Source organism: Oryx dammah, unplaced genomic scaffold, assembly GCF_014754425.2.
Source record: "Oryx dammah isolate SB20612 unplaced genomic scaffold, SCBI_Odam_1.1 HiC_scaffold_1, whole genome shotgun sequence".
Lineage (NCBI taxonomy): Eukaryota > Metazoa > Chordata > Mammalia > Artiodactyla > Bovidae > Oryx > Oryx dammah.
Genome location: NW_024070185.1, coordinates 60,856,161 through 60,875,091, shown reverse-complemented (window position 1 = coordinate 60,875,091; position 18,931 = coordinate 60,856,161). Strand labels below are relative to the sequence as shown.

At 52.6% G+C, this 18,931-nt stretch overlaps 1 protein-coding gene across 1 annotated transcript in view; it reads left to right on the top strand.

The window, feature by feature from the left end:
• The window catches only part of SHB (SH2 domain containing adaptor protein B), a 138,163-nt gene extending 120,190 nt beyond the window's left edge, over nt 1-17,973 (top strand). The window contains exon 6 of the mRNA XM_040226066.1: nt 14,052-17,973. Coding sequence (XP_040082000.1) covers nt 14,052-14,235 — 184 coding nt within the window. The 3' untranslated portion in view covers nt 14,236-17,973. The remainder of the gene's footprint in view (nt 1-14,051) is intronic.
• The last annotated feature ends 958 nt before the right edge of the window (nt 17,974-18,931 follow it).

Below are 18,931 nucleotides of genomic sequence, written 5' to 3'. Positions count from 1 at the left end.
CTGCTGACAGCCAGGAGCAAGAAATAATAGCAGTTTGTGGGGTGGGGAGAGGTGGGGGAACGCAGAAAGACTGCTTGCCCTTCGATCATCAGAGGGAGCACGGACTTCACTTCCTTCTGCTGTCTGAGCACCCCTTGTTGAGTGGGCGTCTGAGGCTTCGTCCTCTTAGCCCCACGTGGCTGCTCCCATGGGTGAGCCCCCAGGGTGATCTCACCCCCCAGGGTGGTCTCCCAGACCACAGTGGAGGCTTCCCAGCCACGGTGGGCTTCCCTGCCCAGCATGACCTCCTGCCCCAGAATGTGGGACTCTGTCACTGCTTGCCCTCCTCCCTAGCCTGCCCCTGAGGGCTTCAAGGAAGGCAGGTATGTACCGCCCGGGGCACTGCCCAGCTCTGATGACCGGGGCCCTCGTTTCCTGGCTGTTTGCCCCCACGACCCCCTTACTCTGTACCTCTGTGAGCTGCCAGGTGGGTGTAGGGGCTGGAAGAGGGGAGATACCAAAGAAAGAGAGGCAGGGGTCAGGCAAACTGGCACAGAGGTAGCTGGCTGATTCTAGGCAGGCAGTGATGGCAGGAGAGGGTGGGGCAAGGAAGGGTTTTGACCTGGGCCTTGGGGAATGAGAAGGGCTGAGACAGTTGGGGATGGGCAGGATAAGCAGCTGCCCATGCTGAGGAAACAGCAGACCAGGAGAAGAGAAGCTGCCTACTTTCCAACCCAGTTTTCAGTCGATCCAATCACTAACATCCCCCCCATCTCCCCAGAATAGAGACAGCTTGGTGTAGCAGAAGACATGAGCTCTGGATCAATCTGGCATGGGCTTTTGAACCCCAGCTCTGCCACTTACTAGCAGGATGGTCTTGGACAAAGGGACTTAACATCTCTGAGCCTCGGTTTTCTCATCTATAAAATGGGTTTTACAGAGGTACTCATGAAGAGATGATATACATGAAGTGCTTGGCCTGTGCGCAGCAGGCAGTACGTCAGTGGTAGCTCACTGTCTTTGTTACAGACTTTGCTACAGCTATGGGTTATCGAGAAAAGAGCTTGGTGTGGTTCAGTACCTTGAGAATTACCTGACTGTCCATGCCCACATCCACTCCCCTTTATGGTGATAGGATCTTAGAGTTCAGACAGGCTGCCACTTGAGAAAATCCTGCATTGCTATGACTGAGACAAATCACTGAGAGCTGAGAGCCCATGCTAAATCCAGGCTGCCCTCTTGATGACTGTGTGACCTTGAGTAAGTCACTTACCTCTCTGATCTGCCAGTTCCTCATCAGCTCCTGAAGATGATGGCCACCTCAACAGGCATGCAGAACTAAGGCCAGAGAGAGGAAGAAGCTTGTCTGCCTCCTAGCTTCTCAGCCAGGCCCTGTGTTTTGGCAGCATTTGTGTCAGCCTGAGACAAAGAGCAAGCAGAGGGTGGGGCTATCTGCATCTTTGCTCTTGCTACACGGAGGGTTTCACATCCTTTCAGGGGTGATGGAGGAAAAATGAACTTTCTGCTCAATTAGTGGACAGCATGTTTTCTCCTTCTCTAAAAGGTTTAAAGGAAATGGTGCAATTAGGAGCTACTGCTGTAGGCAAAACAAGAGGCTCCTCAAACGTTCTGTGCAGGAGACGAAATGAAAACAGTGAACTTTAGAGATAGAGGTTTTCAGAAGCCCCATCTGACAGTGGCTGAATCTGGAAGGCAGGTCGGGGTGGAGGGCTGCCTGCCGAGGAGGCTGCAACAGTTCAGCGAAGGACTCAGGCAGTGGGAGTAAACAGAGGTCGTGTCTTGGTAGAACCGAAGAGGATGAGAAAGAGCAAGGAGCCTGGGGCCTCGTTCCGATTTCTGAACGGGCGGGTGAGTGGTGGCTCCGTCAGCTGCAACACAGACCCGGAACTGTCAATTTTGAAAAACCCAGGAAACTCATCCTAACTCAGGACAAGTTTTCATCCCTGCCCCAATTGCTGCCCCAAACCCAGAGGCAAGAGGTGCCTGCACTCACACTGCCAGCCCGTTGTCCAGAGCACCTGCCAGCCTGGCAGCGCCCAAGGTGCCTGCTGATGGGCTGGGGTTTCCCTTCCTGACCTGCCGCATCTCCCCTCCCAGCCAGGCACACAGCATTGCCCTTTACTCCCCCGGGAGCTCCCTAGTCCTCTCCAGCATCTGAGCCACCCTGATTACATTTCCAGCTGGTTTTTAATTATCTTGTATCAGCCACATAAATCTGCCGTGTGGCTTGCCTGCTGAGTGGCAGTAGGGGAGCAGGGTTGGGGGGGCGATTCCAACTGCCCGTCCATTGCCAGGAAGCCTCTCATGCCCTGGGACAGCTTCCTTTCTGAGGCACTGGTCTCAAAATGGTGAAAAACATTTCTTTCCAGTCACATTTCTAACATCTTGTTAATAGGATTTATTTAACAATATTTTTGCAAAAGCCATCTGGGAATGGCTTGTTTGGGAACTTAGGAGGGCACGTGGGTACTGCAGGCCCAGCCGTGTTGACAGTTAACAGACCTCGTACCTGCCATCAGAGAAGGGACAGAGAAGGGACACAGTCAGGGGCCAGGGGACCAGGGCCTGAATCCCACTGCTTCCACCGGCTGTGGGGGTCACCCAGCGAATTATTTCACGTCTCTGAGCCTCACCCCCGAGGCTCAGGGACACAGCGGAAGGAAGATCTTGTAAACCCCGAGTGGCTGTATAAATGCAGGTGGGGTTATTTATAGAGACTTGTGCCTTCCCCAGGGAAGTATTGGGGATCTTATTTTGCTAATAGCTAAGTAAATAACTGGATGTTCCCCAGAGGAAATATAACCAGCCCCCTCCTTGAGGCATTTGGTGGGGCTTGAAGCACCCAGCTTCATTCAGTAAAATCTCAAGGTTTCCTGTTCCTCGCATCCTCAGGCCCTTGCATCCAGAAGAGTCTTGAATCATCCAGGTCAAGACCCTGGCTTTCAGATGAGAGAAACAGGCACAGGAAGGGAAAAGGACCTTCCCAAGGTCCCGCAGCGAGTTGCTGGTGGAGCCCAGCTGTCTCGACTCCCATCCCAGGGTTATTACCCTTCTGAAGCCCCATAGCACTATATTTTCTTCTCTCATTTTCTCCATAAACGTTCTTGGTATTTGCAGCAGATTTATAAAATCGGATGTCAGATTTTATAGCTCTCGTCTTTGCTCCCACAGTTCAAATTCTAAAGCTATAAAAATGATGTTTTGCTGTGTCTGAGTGTGTGTCAAACTCACACATGCACACATTTTGTGCCTCAAACCCGCCCTTTGCTGAGTGCGCCCCACCCCCCAACAGTGAGCAGCCCCCGACCTCCTTCCAGCCTAGGGTGCTTTCTGCCACTTTTAATGCCCTTATAAAAAAAGATTGCTTCACCCAGGAGGAATATAAGAAACAATTGGTTTTGGCAAAGCTGGCTTATTAGAAATGCTTTAATTAGAACCTTTTTTTTTTTTTTTTTCTCGCTATTTTCCTTTTGAAAATCCACATGCTGCTCACAGCTCCAGGCGGTTTGGGGATCAGCCTGTCACATTCTCAGCACAGACATTCAGGGCAGGGGTGACAGGTCAGCTGCCTAGGTGTCACTGCTGCATTCCCGCTGGGCACCAGGCCTCCAGCTGGATAGGGAGACAGAGGGACAAGAATAGGTGAGGGGTGTGGTGGAGGGAAGTGTGGCAGGGAATAAATAAGGGAAGAAGAAAGTGAGTCTGACTGGTGGCATCTTGGAAGGCTTCCTGGAGGAGGTGGCGTGTGAGCAGGGCCTAGAAGTATAATAATGTATTGTGAAGTAACAGCAAGGTAGAAGGACGATTAGGTTTGGCATTAGAGGAGAGGTCCCTGCAGTGTCCCCTCTCCCTGTGGTGCCAACTTGAGTTTTCAATTGTCCTCACCATGTCAGCCCTCCTTGGTCAAGGTGACTAAACATTTGGCCCAGGTGGACAAAGCTGTGCCTTATAAACTCTGAAGTCCTGGTCAGCTCTCTTTCTCTCTCCCCACAGCTTTCTGCATTTCTGGCCCTTTCTCTCTTGCAGAATTCTTTCCCACCCCACAACTTGCTCAGAGTAGTTGTGTGCCCATCATTTCCACCTGACACTAAGGTGTATAGCCCGCCCTGGCTGAACACAGCCTCTCGGGGGAAAACACATTTACACAGTGCCAGGTAGGCACTTTGCAATCCCTGGTACCTGGTGTTAGAAACTGATTTGAAGAGCCTTCCACAGCGTATCCTCTAAGGTAGGTAGACTTGTGCCAATAATAATGATTAAAAACTTGGGGCAGTTTATGCGTTCTGACACAAGTGATGATCAAGCCACTGAGGCGGCAAATGCGTGAGGTAGTGTGTGCCGAGCACACCCACATTTCACAAACAGGCTCCAAATGTGAGCACAATCCAATTTTGAGTTCAGATTTTCAAACCAGAAAAATGCTTCTTCCTGTCCTGAATTGTTCCAATCTTACCCCCCAGAAATCTTCTGTGACAAAATGAGAGTTGACCGTTTCACTTCTGTGGTAGTTATGCTTTTAAAAAGCCATCAGTTCCAATAGTCAGTAACTTTTTGGAACTCAATTACTTGCAGCCATGCTGAAAAAAAAACTGTAATTAATGTGGTCAAACCCTAGCCAAATAATAAAATGAAAGCTTTGTTGTGTATCAAGGCAGAAATCAATTTCATTAGGGAGCAAAGAGCCAGCGATTTAATTTTGAGAGAATGCTCTACCCTGTGGACAGAGGTTGTCAAGAAGCTGCCAGAATGGATGCCCGACATGAGAGGATTCGCCCTCCAGAGCCCAAATTACGAAGGGCTGACAGTGACCTTTCAAAATTACATTTGCAAACCTTCCAAGTGTGGCTACAGCCAGTGGGCTTTTGCTTCTTCATGTTCTTGGGCTGGTGCCCTTTTTGGTTTGGGTCAAGAGGTGCATGTTGTCTGACCCACTAACGCTCTAAAGCCAATGAGATCCTATCCTTTGGGATCAGGACGAGGAGGAAGACAGAGTGGACTCTGGAGGTCAGCAGACACCAGAAAGAAGTTCAGCGAAGGTGATGGAGTCATGTCCAGACAGCTGGACTAATGGCCAAGTGGGATAGACCCATGGGAGACACTGTCCGGTTGCAGCTCCAGCATATGAGAGATTGTGAGCAGCAGGGGGGACCAGAATGGGAAAGGATGGGAGCTTCTGCCCTCTGAGGGCAGCTGGAGAGAGGAGCATCCTTGGGTCTCTACCTGCTCTGTACCCTGCTCTTCAGGCGGGCCTTCCCAGGGCAGGTGGAGCAGCTGTGGCCTGCAGGACTGTGCTAAGTCACAGTTCAGCTCAGAACGTAGAAGGACTTTCTCATGGGGAGACCCATCAAAGGTTGAAAAACTTGTCCCTGTAAGGAGTGAGCTAGCCCAGCGCTGTGGGTGAGCAAAAAGAAAATGCTGGACATGAAATGTGAATGTGGACTTTGCATCACCAGATAAGAACTAGAATGGTGGTTCTCAAACTTGAATGTGCATCAGAATCTCTTGAAGAGCGTGTTAAAGGCTGATTCTAGTTCCAGAGAAGTCCAGGAAGCCACAGGCTTAGCAAATCCCCGGGGACCTTGATGTAGGCATCCCGGGGCACATTTGAAGGAACTCTATGTTTGAGAAACCTGCACTTCTCTTCCAGCCCTGGAACTCTGGGGCATCTGCAATGAAGGTCAATTGTTTTGTTTAATATCTGAAGTCATTCTTTCCTGATCGCATGGTGTGAGCATGTTCTATGTGCTAAGTTTCAAAGGTTTAGAAGTTTGTGGGACCTCAGTGATCACCTCGGCCTCTCTCTCTGTTGTGTAGATGGGAAAACCAAGGCCTAAGAGGGCAGGAACCGGAGGTGGGACCAGGTCTCAACTTCCTGCTCAGGGCTCTTTTCCCTTGCTTTCAGTGAGGTTAGGGAACGTCATAAAGATCTCCCTATTTCACAGATGAAGAGACTGTGGCCCAGATCCCCAAGGCTTATTGGGAGCTTTTCCACTGAAAACCACCGATCACTGTCTTTCACATGATTTGCAAAAGGCCTTTGGCCAGGGCCACTTTGGTTTAGAGTCAAGTGTGTGCCTTTGAAATTCCAGGGAGAAAGATTGGATCTTCAGGTTAGAGGCAGGGCTGCTGAGCAAATAGATCTGTTTTAGTCTGCAGTTTTTAAAGACCTTTCTGGATTTTCCTTCTTTACTTGTTTTTGTTTTTGTTTTTTAAAGTAAAACTGTGAGTTGGATCAGATGCTTTGTGGGCGAGTCCCCTTCTTTGCTGTGCTAATGAATCAGTTGCTCAGTTAGCGAGGAAGGCCCCACCAGGAAAGGAGTTGAGCCTGTAGGATAACGAGGGTAAGCACTGTGCTTTAAGGACAAAGGTGAGAACTGGGGTATAGATGGATTGCTGTCTCCTTCCCCGTCCCTGCCTGCCTACCTCCACCCTGCACCCGGTAGAGCATCACTGCCTTCTCAGAGCATACAGAGGCTATGGATAGTGCCCTATGGCTGATGGCACAAGGTAGGGGTCACTGGAGAATGGGAGCAATCCTCCACCCCTTTCTGGGTCTCATGTCATCTGTAAAATAAAGTCAGGGAAAGACATGGCCTCAAAAGCCTCTGCTTGGTGTCTTGTGTCCATCAGAAATGTTGACTGCAAAGCAATACCCACAGTACTGCCTTAGACCAGGATTTTTTAAGCAGAGAAGGCTCTTTCCTCATCATTCCCATTCTGTTTTCATGTGGACCCCGGTGTATAACAATGTGCTTTTGAGAGTGTTGAGAAATACCATTCGATGTTTGGGAAAATTGATCTTGGGGATGTAAACACCATGCCCATCTGGTGACAGAGCTGGGGCCAGAAGCCAGGCCTCCCACTTCAGCCAGGCAGGCTGCCCCTCTGGAGGAGGTGGGCCTGCCGCCAACACGGCTACGAACAGCAGACCAGGCAGAGGGGGGCCACACTTAGTGCTCAGCCGGGGCAGCACCTTCTACGAGGGCTCCTGCAGTGTGTGGGTGCAAGCAAAGCCATGCCCCACCCAGCTGGGACCTCAGGACAGTCCTTCCGGGTGGGCAGTGAAAGCTCCAGTGAGGAAACTGAGGCTCCGAGAGAGGCACAGCTCAGAAGTGGCAGTCTGGGAGACTCTCAGACCTGGGAGACTCAGCCCAGGTCTGGGTCCCTCTGGACCTGCAGGCATTGATCCCTTTGCCCTCGTCTGACTCACCCCGGAGTGCTCCCCTCATCTCCCTTTCACATCACCTGGCTCAGCCTCAGGTTTCCAGCTCCCCTTTTGCCTATGAAAACCACTGCGCCCTCCAAGTCCTCTCCGTGGCAACTGGTGCTTGCCTCAACAGCTGCCTTTGCCCAGCACCTGCCCGACCCCTGTTCTGGACCCGCCTTCAGGTGCTTCGTGTTCCCCCGCACCTGCTGGTTGGAGTGACCGTGCGGGCTTGGAGGCAGCCTGGAGCCTCTGCATCCCTTTGGCAAATTCTGTGCCACGTCTTCACCCCTTGAATGAGGAGCTGGACGACTAACCTCTGACAGGTGTCCTTGCTTCCTTCACAGACACATTCTCGCTTCTCCCTCGCATCTGTTCTTATTAGCCCCACTTCACAGATGAAGGATTTGAGGCACTGGTGACCGTGAGTTGCCGCTGTTGAAGTTTGGGCTGGGTTATTCTATGCTGTGGCTCTGTCCTCTGCAGCATCCTTGACCTCAACCGAGAGGTGCCAGCGGCTCCCCTGTCTCCAGACATTGTCAAGTGCCCCCAGGAAGGAGGTAAACTTGCCCCATTGACAACCAGTGCCCCAAGGAGAGTGTGGGTAGAGAGGGGCTTGTCCTGTAGAAGGAGACACCCCCCCGCCCCATTCCCCCAGGCCTGAATGCTTTCTGTCCATTCCATTGGCACAGATGCTAAGAAGCCTGCTTTTGCCCCTGTGCTCTCCCCAAGCCCGGAAATTGGCTATCCCTGTGTGAGTACACCAGTCCCACTGGCAGTGCTGGTGCGGCTCCCCAGGCCCCTGTGACGCCTCTCACTGGCTTGAGAACCTCCACGCTGGAGGAACCCCCTCTACCTTTTCCAGACAAGCATGCTCAGGCCCAGGGAGAGGGAACCTGCCCAGCCAATGACATGAGTGGGATCAGAGTTTGAACCCAGGCATCTTGACTTCAGTCCAGCCATCACCATCAACCCCATGTGCTTCAAGCACAAAAGGGTCTTCGTATCCCCAGGAAAGTCCTCAAGCTCTGAAACATTTCACATGTCACCCTTCGCTCTGCACCCACATCTCCCCTTGTAGTCTTCGTGTGCTCTTGCTGAAGCCTATGTAGGGACACCAGCCAGAGGAATTACAAAAGTCATCCAAACATCATTACCCTTCCAGTCACATACCTCCAGCGATGGGAGGCTCACTTCTTCAGCTGTCTGGATCATTGCAGTCCTCCTGTCTAACCCTTTATTAGTCTACTCTTGAGAAAATTGCCCCCGATGGGTTCGTTCTGACCCACCTGTTGCATTTTGTGGCACAAAACAACTCTTGCTGCAAAAGGCATCGGCTGGCTCTCCTTCCCCCTGGAGATGGCTTTTCATCATGATTTACTGATGATCTCACCCTGAGCCGCCAACTTCGAGCTTGAGAAATGCCTGGGCTTCTTGGGGAGGCTAGTCACTGCCAATGCATTTATTGAAAGTCTGATTATTTGGTTGTAAATCAAGTCATTTGGCTCAGCGGTGTTCACATTTAGATGTTTGCGCTCTATAACTTGGTGCATGTGTCTTTGGCTTGTCCCCCTGAAGGCGATTTCAGAAGGTGTGTGACCTCGTAAACCCCTTCCCCCAGCTCCCTCGACCCCCAGAACGTCTCAGCTGGAAGGGGCCTTCATGCCTCCCCATGCATGGCACAGCTGGAGAACCCCACCACATGGCTATAAGGACTCAGAAAGCCCTGATGTCCTCTCACTGCAATTCAGGCAGATTGCTTCTCCCTCTGGCACTTGGTGTTCTTGCAGATAATGTCAGCCCTCCCAGCTTCTTTGTGAAGCCACAGGTTGGTCCAGTCACCGACCAAGGGCAGTGACAATCACGTTGCACATATTTGTTCTGCCAGGCTCTCTGGCCCCAAGCGGGAAGTTCAAAGCTTGTGCAGGGCCAACCTGCACGCGCAAAGTCCTCAGGAGATGTCACCCCAGTGCCTTTCCCCTAAAGGCCCCCATCACTGGAGGTCTGGGTGGTTTCTCCTACAGCAGCTCCGTGGAGCATGCTTCTCTGCAGACACTCACGAGTGTTTCTGGAGAGGCTTGCTCACAGCTGTGATGAGGAGGAAAAGTGTCTTCTCTGTAGACACTTTTCTGTGTAGACATCTCCCTGGAGGTCAGAGAGTAGATGTGCTGAATCAGAGCCATCTGCTTGCGGAGGCAGCCTTGCCTCAGGAAGTACCTGTCATGTAGGCCCCGAGGTGCCCATGGAGGCACACAGCCTCCTTCAGCCTTGGTTTCCCCCTCTGTCAACAACGGTAGTGACACCAAGCAAAGTGTCAGCCTTGCTGCAGGCTTAAAGGAGATAGCCTGTGGCGGCAGCTTGGTGCACAGCGGGGTTGAGCCTTTATTCTGCAGGGTCCCAAGGACACCCCTGCATGGTCTTGAGCTGAGGGACAATGTGCTGGAGCATCTCCGTGAAGAGAGCAGCTCCCCAACTACCTTTCAAAAGAGGTAGCCCTGGGATCACGCCTCTGAGCGTGGATTCCTGTAACCAGGTCCTACACACTAATCCCAAAGGACAATTGCCTCGACTTCTCCCACATAAATATTATATCGAGTATTTTTTAAGTCATTTCATCATGAAAAGAAGCGATTTAACATAACTATTACCCAAGATTCTTCATGAAATATGCATCAAGCAATTAGGTCTAAAAGCGTGAGGTGAGGCCTCGTACCCTGCTCGGGCCGGCAGCTGCGGGCTGAGTGATGTTTTATTAAAGCCCGTGATTATGAGACGAGGTGGGGCCTGTTATTAGGCCTGACGCGCCAGGCACGTTTGATAATCCCGGTTACAAGGAGATGCTTTTTGTGATGGTAATGAGCGATCTGAACACCCTGACAGCCCCAGCATCCCCAGCGTCCACCAGCCTTACAAGACTCATTAGACAGGTCACCCGCTGGAGACACCCCTAATTGTGACTTAGCTCTCGCAGGATGTCCTATCAAAGGAGACAGGACTGACGCAGGAGCTTGGCAGGAGGTGGCAGCCTGTCTGAGCTCCCCGGGGACCCATGCCTTCTCAGAAGCCATGACGGGGAGGTGGCCAGGCCTGGAACCAGCCCTGGATGCATGATCCCTAGGCTACTTCTTGCTCCTAAAGCCCCACACATCCCTGTGCATGCTGGGTATCCGATGTACCCTCCATTCTCCGAGAATTTTAATCTTGTGCTGGATTTCCTCCTCTGAGTTGGCAGTTAATAGAATCATCCCTGGCAGCTGTTTTTAAATCTTCAGCTGTCGTTAGGTGGCATCTCACTCGTGGGGACCTTGTGACCGATCAGGATTTATCACTGCATCACACCTCCTGGGTGTGTGTTGACAAGGCTCTGCCCATCGTTTGCGTTAAGTCGGGGTTTGACAGATTGTCTCAGAAAGAAAGCCCCGCTCACCTCTCGAGGCCCACCAACTCTATGATGGTCCCTCCATGGCTGGGGACTCCACTGGTCAGTACATACCATCCCTGGTCCCCGGGACGGCCATTTACTGCCAGCCCCTGTGCTGCTCTAATCCACTGTTAGCGGCAGGGTGGGTGCCTTAGGAACTGAGGCTGGCAGTCAAGAAGTCACCTGCTCAGGGTCTGATGCCTCTCACTTGCCCCCTGGCTGGCCTCACGGGGAGTGTTGGGGGCTAGGTTGAGCCCTCTTCTGGAGCTCACGGTGCTGAGGTCAGGAGCATGGGTTCTGGAAAAGGCCCCCGCGGAGGGAAGCAGCAGCAGCTGATGGCTGCATGACCCCCAGTCAGCTACCTCCCATCTGGAGCTTCAGTGGTGGGCACATGGCCTGGCTCACAGGAAGTGCCCAGGAAACATCAGCCCTGAGAGCCATCCAGGCCAACGCCCTGTGAGAATGGGACTGGAGGCCAAGAGCAGCAGTGGAGGGGGCATGAGGCTGACTTGATCCTTTCCTTTCCTGCAGGAAGCCCTCACTTCATGGGCAGCAGATTATGCTTATAGACATGGAATCTAGGACCTTAGATCTAGAAGCGCCCTCAGAGGCCATGCAGTTAGCCTTCCCGTGTGTCCAGTATGGGTAGAGACAGAGCCCAGTAGGGCCCAAGGAGAGCCTGAGGTCCAGAGAACCAGAGGGTGCAGTGCATGAGCCCAAGGGGAAGGGCTGTTCCTGCAGGGACCCCAGCCTGAGGGCCAGCTCGTGGGCCTTTCTCCCTCTGCCGGGGACAGTCAGGCCCTGGATTCCAGGGTCACAGGCCTGAGTTCTCTGCCTTGAGCTCTGAACTTTGTGATAGCCTGCCCCTCGGCATAGCCCAGCTCAGGGTTATAAACTAGTATGTATTGAAATACCAGCATCAGAGGAAAAACCAGTGGCCCTGGAGAGTCAGGAAGGACTGCAGGGAGGTCCCAGTGCCTGCCCATGTCTGTTGAGATGGAGACATCAGTGTGGAGTTCCTAGTATGTGGTGACCTTGAGAGCCTTCGATCTGGGAACAGAGGAGCTTTAGCCTCCTTCTATGGCTCTGTCCTGTTGCCAGCATCCCTGCCCACTTTCCTCACTGAATATTTTCAGAACAACTGGTGTGAAAATATCCTGTTAACCCATATGAGTTATTTTCTTTAACCTCCTTAGATAGTAAATTGGTTCCCCTAGCGACCTCATACCCACGATGCCATGAAAGCTTTGGCGTTCAGGCCAGCTCACAGCTAGTTGTTGAGATCTAACACATCCTGTGCTTTGCAGCACCAGCTGCAAAGCCCAAAATACCCAGGCAGAGGGCATGACATGTCCGAGGCCACACCCTCCCACCCACTCAGGTCACTCACCTCTGCTTCAGCCCTGTTGCCCCCATACCCACCCACCCCTTTTCCAGGTAAAACTGAGCACGTGGCCTCCAAGACTACAAGTCTTATTAACTGTCCCCAGTTTTATTAGCCATACAATTTCAGCCCTGCATTCAAGCAGTTACAGACTCTTCTAGGCCAGCACAGATTTGCCGTCTCTCCACGGGGGTGGGTAGCAGGTAGCTGAGTCTTGGGCTCAGAGGGAGTTGCTCGTATTTTAAAGCGAGCACCGGCTTAAGCAAGTGCGCCTCCTGCTTCTCAGATGAGGCAATTCTCCAGTGAAATGACCCTTCACTGAGGAGCAGAGCTTGCCACAGGCTCTGTAATTAGAACATTGTCAGCCTTAAAAAATCTTGATTTAAATTTCAGTTCTTTACAGGAATTATTCTCTCTTGAAACATAATTGCTCTCCGAACGATTTCCTTTAAGCTGGGGGTGACATCTTTAAATACATTATTATGAGCAGATGTATTACTCAGTGCCTGCACTTCATTAAGCATTTGCTCTCCCCATCTGAAAATGGTCCTGGAGTCCAAATTGATGCATTAATAGAGCAGGCACCGGTAAGGGAGGAGAACCCAGTCCTGGATGGAAGAGATGTGGGAACAGCTGAAACGAGAACCAAAGCTCAGAAGGGCTGCAGGCTGCACACCTGTGTCCACACAGTGCTCTTGGCCTCGCCTGGGATGGGCTTGGTCTCCTGGAAGCCGGCCCCTAGGGCTGCTCACAAAGGATGGGTTCTGGAGAAGGCGCAGGAGGTCAGAGCCCCAGCTTTCTCACTAAGTGACTCAGTAAATTTGGACTGTGTTTTGGAAACCAGGCATCCACAGGTGTGGTGGCTAGGCCAGGCTTGGAGCTGAGTGAGCAGGGAAAGGGCAGCCTAAGCAAAGGTGGGTTAACTGGGGGTTAGTGACCCGATGTGGTCAGAGTCCTCAGTGGGAGGTGGGAGAGGTCCACTTGGGCCAGGCGGAAGTGGCGCCCCACCCAGCATGCATGTCACGGGCTCAGGGCTCTGCTTTGATCTCCGAGGAACCCACCCACTGCCCGTTTCAGCAGATGCTAAGCATGGTGGGCACAGAGCCTGCACCCTGCTCTGGAGCTCCCAGGGGAATCGAGAAGATGGATAAGTAATTACAGTTCAGGAAGGAAAAGTGCTGATGGAGGCATTATATCCTCGGTGCAGTTGGAGGAAGGAAGGAGCTCTGCCAGTGGGAACTTGGAAGACTTCCTGGCAGAGGAGACATTCAGGCTGGGCCTTGGAGGAGGCAGGCAGGGGTTACTGAGCAGAGAGAGGAAGCACCAAGAGGAGACTGCCAGCGTTGGGAAAAAGCTGGGGAGCACCCCTCCCCACATTCCATTGGCTACAACTAGTCACATGACAGCAGTGGGTGCAAGGGAGGCTGGGAAATGTAGTCTCAGGCTGGGCAGCCCCTTCCTGCTGACAGTTCCCTATTATTGAAGGGAGAGCATCAGTTTTTTGCAAACAATTCACCTGTCATCCTGCCACACTGTAAAGTGGGAGTGATAACCCCTGACACGGTGCTTGCCAGGCAAGGCTTTTTAAATTCTCCTCTGCATCAGTAATAGGGAGAGGAGCCAAGTTTGGGGGTTCGCTTGTTTTCCTGAGGAAGTTCCTCAACATCTCCTGAGTTTTGACGACTCTCCTGCAGCCGTGCCTGTTGCTAGGATTGAGGGGCCCTCGGGTGAGGCCACATTTCAGCTGGGCCTGGGCTCCATTCCTGGCTGGGAGAGGGGCAGCTCAGGGCTGTTTCTTGTCTGTCCCAGGCAGCAAGGAGGCTTCCACACCTCAACAGGAGGTTGGCCAGAGGGGAGAGCTCTCTCCGGTAATGAGTGTGAATTCATGACAAACTGGTTCAGGGCAGAAGCGAGAGGCTCTCTGGGAACTGCTCTCCTGAGGGACCCTCGGCCCTCCCACCCCCTCCCTCCTCCCGAGCAGCGTGGCGGCCTCGGCCTTCCTCATTCTGCGGATCCTAACAACCTCTGCGCTTTGTTCACAGGAGCAACCAGGGCTTCATGCACATGAAACTGGCCAAAACCAAAGAGAAATACGTCCTGGGTCAGAACAGCCCCCCGTTCGACAGTGTCCCAGAGGTCATCCACTACTACACCACCAGGAAGCTGCCCATCAAAGGCGCCGAGCACTTGTCCCTCCTCTACCCCGTGGCTGTGCGGACCCTGTGAGCCCCGCCCCGCCGAGCCGGGGCGCAGACGTGGAGCCGGTGGCCCCCGGCCGCCGTTGCCAGTCGAGTCCAGTTTGTGTCGTGTGTATGGTACTAGCACACCACTGCATGTCTTAGAATGCTGTCGCCACTCGCGGGGGGCTGGAGAAGGCCTGGATAAAGACTGAAGGACAGCCAGCGCGCCACCCCCCCCCCCCCCCCCCCAACCCCCTCCTCGAGTTTCTGTGAATTAAAATATTTGCAAATCCAAAGAGATGCCTTCCAGGATGAACAAAGGAGAGCAGCTCCGAGGGGCGGGGGCGGCAGCTCCCGGGTCGCGGCTCTTTGTTCTCCAGCCGTCAGGAATTCACACCTGTGTACAGGGACTATGTTTTTCCCACCGGGGCCCCCCTGGTGCTGGGAGCCAAGTGCTGGTGTTTTGAGAGCCCAGAAGGCCCCGGAGTCCCACCTCCCTTCTGGTGTGTATGTGTGTGTATGCGCGCGTGTGAGCACATTGGTGGGAGAACACGACCACACACAGATGTAAGCCCACTAATCCACTTCTAGTCACTCAGCGTAATCATTAGGAGATCTCCAAGGGATCGTTGTGCAGTCAAAAAAGGATTCAATTATTTATGAATAGGGTGTGTAAATAAAATAGTCATTTAATATATATTCTTATCCCTTTTTTTTTTTTTTTTTTTTTTTAATATATTGCAGTGGGTCTCTGAGAGGGGTTAAGTGCTTACCTGTGAGTTTCGTTCCCAGAGCAAGGTGCAGCTCCTCTGGGCACGTGGGAAGGAGGCAGAGCCCCCAGCTCAGGGCAGAGGGGTTTTCTTTGCACCCTTGAGAGTCAACCTACAGGAAGGGGCATTCCGCTCCAGCAGTGGTAGCCTCCAATGTTGACCCAGCATCCATGCTCCCTCTGCATACAGCCACCCCGTGATGGTAAGTGTGTGTCAACCCCACAGGTGCACAGCAGGCAGCAGTTCATAAAGTGCTCTCACCGTTAACTGGGATCAGTGCTACCCCACGAGCACTTCACATGTGGGGAAAGGGAGGCTCAGAGAAGGAGAGTGCTTTGTCCAAGTTCACAGTCCACAAGCAGAGGAGGCCCTTGAGCCAGTTCTTTGTCTCTTGCTGTCACCCTGCTCCTGGAGGAAGGCAAATCCTGACCTCTCTGGGGACATGGAGTCCTCTTGGCCATCTGCACTACCTCCACACAGAGGAGCGCCTGCACACACACCCACACTCCACCACCATCTTGCCCCACCCTTCACAGGAGCCGGATCCTTCAAGACAGAGCAGACAGTGAGGTTGCTGTTACTCTTACCTTTCCTTTTCCTCCGACCCACCCACCCCCATGCCACAGTTAAATGCAATGGAAGAAACAAGCTCATGGAATAGCATGAAAGGCATGGCTTTCACCTACTGAAGGAGGTGCGAGGGGTCCAGATACATCACGAGTTTCAGCACCTTCACCAAGCTCATGTCATCCTGCCTGCCAGTGGGCTAAGAGGAATGGAAGTCTGGTCACCATCGTCCCCAGTAGGAGGGGGCTGAATTCAGCTTGAACATCACCAGCACTGTCAGGCCTTCGAGATGCTCCTGACTCTCTGTTCAGATAAGAGATGGAGGCCTCATGAGAGGAGAGGACTTGCCCTGGCTGCCCGTTAAGCCAGTGCAAAGCAGGACTAGAAGCCAGCCATGTCCCTTTAGGTGTCTGGTGGATTTTAGCAAGCTATGGCCAAAGCTGTTCCCTTAGCATCTGCTTCCTGCCCAGTTCAGCCAATCAGGTCAGTCTCCTGAAACCTTGTCTCAGTCCAGGCAGCCCCAGCCCCTCCCATCCATAAATCCCACAGGTCCATCCACCTCTTGGTTGCCTCATTGCCTGTGACCTGGGCCTAGTCTCCGACACTTCAACCCTAACCTTTCCTTTGCTCTTTCCAAAACATCCTTTGAGGCTACAGTACCTAGAGTGGTTCACGCTTTCCTCTTTTTTTTTTCCCCTAGTGAGTGAGAAAATGAGTGAAGTGTTGGCACTTGTCCAAACAGAGGTGCCAAAGGAGAGTGGATCCCTAGGACCCAGTTAGAGATTGGAGACAGGGGCGGTAGCCCGAGGAGTAGGGCGTTGGGATGAACCTCACAGTAGCCCCTCCTCCACCAGCAAATCCAGATTTCCCACAGGGCCCTTCCTAAGAACCACAGGTCAGGTAGTACAGGAGCCCACGACCATTCTCACTGAACAGACTTCTCCTCAGAAAAGGCTCCACCCCATGGTCTGAGGGAAAAAAGGCTGCTTCACCCCCTGTTCTTGCCTTTACTCTTTTAAGGGATTCCTGGGCCCTGCCTCCATCTTCCTGAAGTTTCCCTGGGAGGCCCAACCTCTAGCTCCCCTTGGGAACTGAGGTCGGCAGAGGAGCCAGTTTACAGGATGGGAGCTGCTAAAAGGAATTTTTTTCCTTAATTTTATGAACCTCTCCCTCTTCTTCCTCTAATTGTGACTGTTTCCTCTGGCGGCGTGTATTCATGTTTTCTTGGACATCTAACAATTGAAACAGCTTTTCCCTTTCAGAAACACTCACATTCAGGTTATTGGCGTTGGTTTGGGTTTTGTTTTGGCTTTTTTTTTTTTTTTTTTCATCTGCTGCCAATTAATGAGGGGGAAAATGAGCTGGATTTCTTAGAGGGGGAAAAAAAAAGCTCCCTGCCACACAATATCCCGCCTCAGCATTTTGTCTCAGAGCGCAGCCTCCAACCCCTAACAGGCTGCATTGCTCAGAGCCACAGGACTGTTGGGGTTTTTTTCCCCCTTTTCTTTCCCTCCATTGCTGGCTTCATTATTGACCATAATGCCCCAACCACTTCAGCAGCAATGTCCTTGAGTACCGAGGAGTCAAGGCCTTTTGGGCAGCCCCTCCAGAGCAAGATGGCGACCCAGAAAGAAAGGAGGCTTTGTGGGGAGAGAGGGCCCACCTGCCTGTTAGGAGACAGGCTCACAGAGCCACCCTTCTAAAGAAAGAGGTGAAAAGGCCCCTCTTCAGAAGGCTGGGCCAATCCCAGCTGAGCTGTGCCTCCCCTCCCAGAGCGGCTCTGGTGGGCAGACAGAGGGCCATCTTCCAGTGGGGGCCTGGGAATCAACAGGTGGAGCCCTTGGTGGATGTTCTGCTTCTGCAGTCACAGGCCCCGGAGATTGCCTTTTTAAGATTCAGAACACCGAGCTCTGACCAGCTTTCCAGTACACACTCAGGGAAGCAGTTGATGTCACTTGATCAAGGGCCCAGCAGGGACAGACAGCCAGGCTTACCATGTGCTCTCACAGACCCCAAGGACAGTGCCTGCAGAAACGGGCAGACAGGGCAGGCTGGTGTTTGGAGTTGGCCCATCGATGCCCGTGAAGGGTCCTGGCGGGATCAGATGGTCATCCAGCAAGCTGCCACGTCTGTTCTTTTACCTTCCACCATCGATTACTGACAGAGACAAATGGGGCAAGTTGTCCAGTGGAACCAGCACAACCCAGAGACCAGATGCAGGAGCACCTCCCAGAACCCCACAGAGACCCACTCAGGCACCCCCTGGGTCTGGACAGCCCCCAGCCTCTCCCCTTCTCCTCGGGGCTGTTGTCTCACTGCCAGGAGCCTCGTGACCACCACCTCCTGCTGAAAGTGTCCTGTAAAGATCTAATTCTGTGTGATGAACTGTATGATAATGTATATTTAATGTGAACCTTTTAATATACATGTGTTTTGTTTAAACTGTACCTCACTGAGCCTGCATGTTTTCTTTCTTTCAAATGCAAACGTGTGCCCGGGGTCTAGTTTGATTGCCTTCTTCTTGCCGAAGTTGAAGTTCTGCCATCATTCCCCAAAGATGGATCGTTACAGGGAAAAAAGGAAACTTCTTGCTTCCTAATTAGGAGGAAGCTAGAGCCCTAATGAGCTCATTAAGTGAAAACAAATTAATTTGTTCAGCAAACATTTGTTGAGTCCTTGGGCCTGGTGGCTACAGAGGAGAACAGAACCCAACCCCTGCCCTCAGGAAGCGTCCAGTGTGGGGGAAAACAGGCAACTACGCGTGATGCAATAGAGGCGGGCCAGGGGTGGGGGGCAGATGCGGGGCGATTGAGTCTGTCTGCAGCAGTCAAGAAAAGTTGTGCCTTGGAGGATGAGCCTGAAAGCCTGGTAATCCAGCAGAGGTAACATGTGGGGGTCACAGTGTAGCACAGCCTGCATAGTAGGAGATGGCGAGGCCTCTGGGCCTCTGAGGGCTTCGTTCTGTGGAGGCAAGGAGAGGGGCGTTCATCGCTTGTGGCAGGAAGCCATTCTTGGTCTTCCTGAAGACTGAGAGATGCTGGCCCGTTGAGAGCTTCCCTGGTGACTCGGACAGTAAAGAACCTGCCTGCAATGCGAGAGACCTGGGTTCAGTCCATGGGTCAGGAAGATCCCCTGGAAAAGGGAATAGCAAGCCACTCCGGTCTTCTCACTTAGAGAATTTCATGGATAGAGGAGCCTGGCGGGCTACAACCCTCGGACACAACTGAGGGACTGACACTCACACTTTTTGCGTTCCGGGGAGAGGCAGGTAGGATACGACTGGCATTCAGTCTCCTATTGTTTGTTCCCGTGTCATGATCATGATGACGTCCTTACGCAGCCTGGGACACGGAGGCCTAGAGGGTCTGCAGCCCGAGCTCCTTCCTCCCTCACGGGTCACCTGAG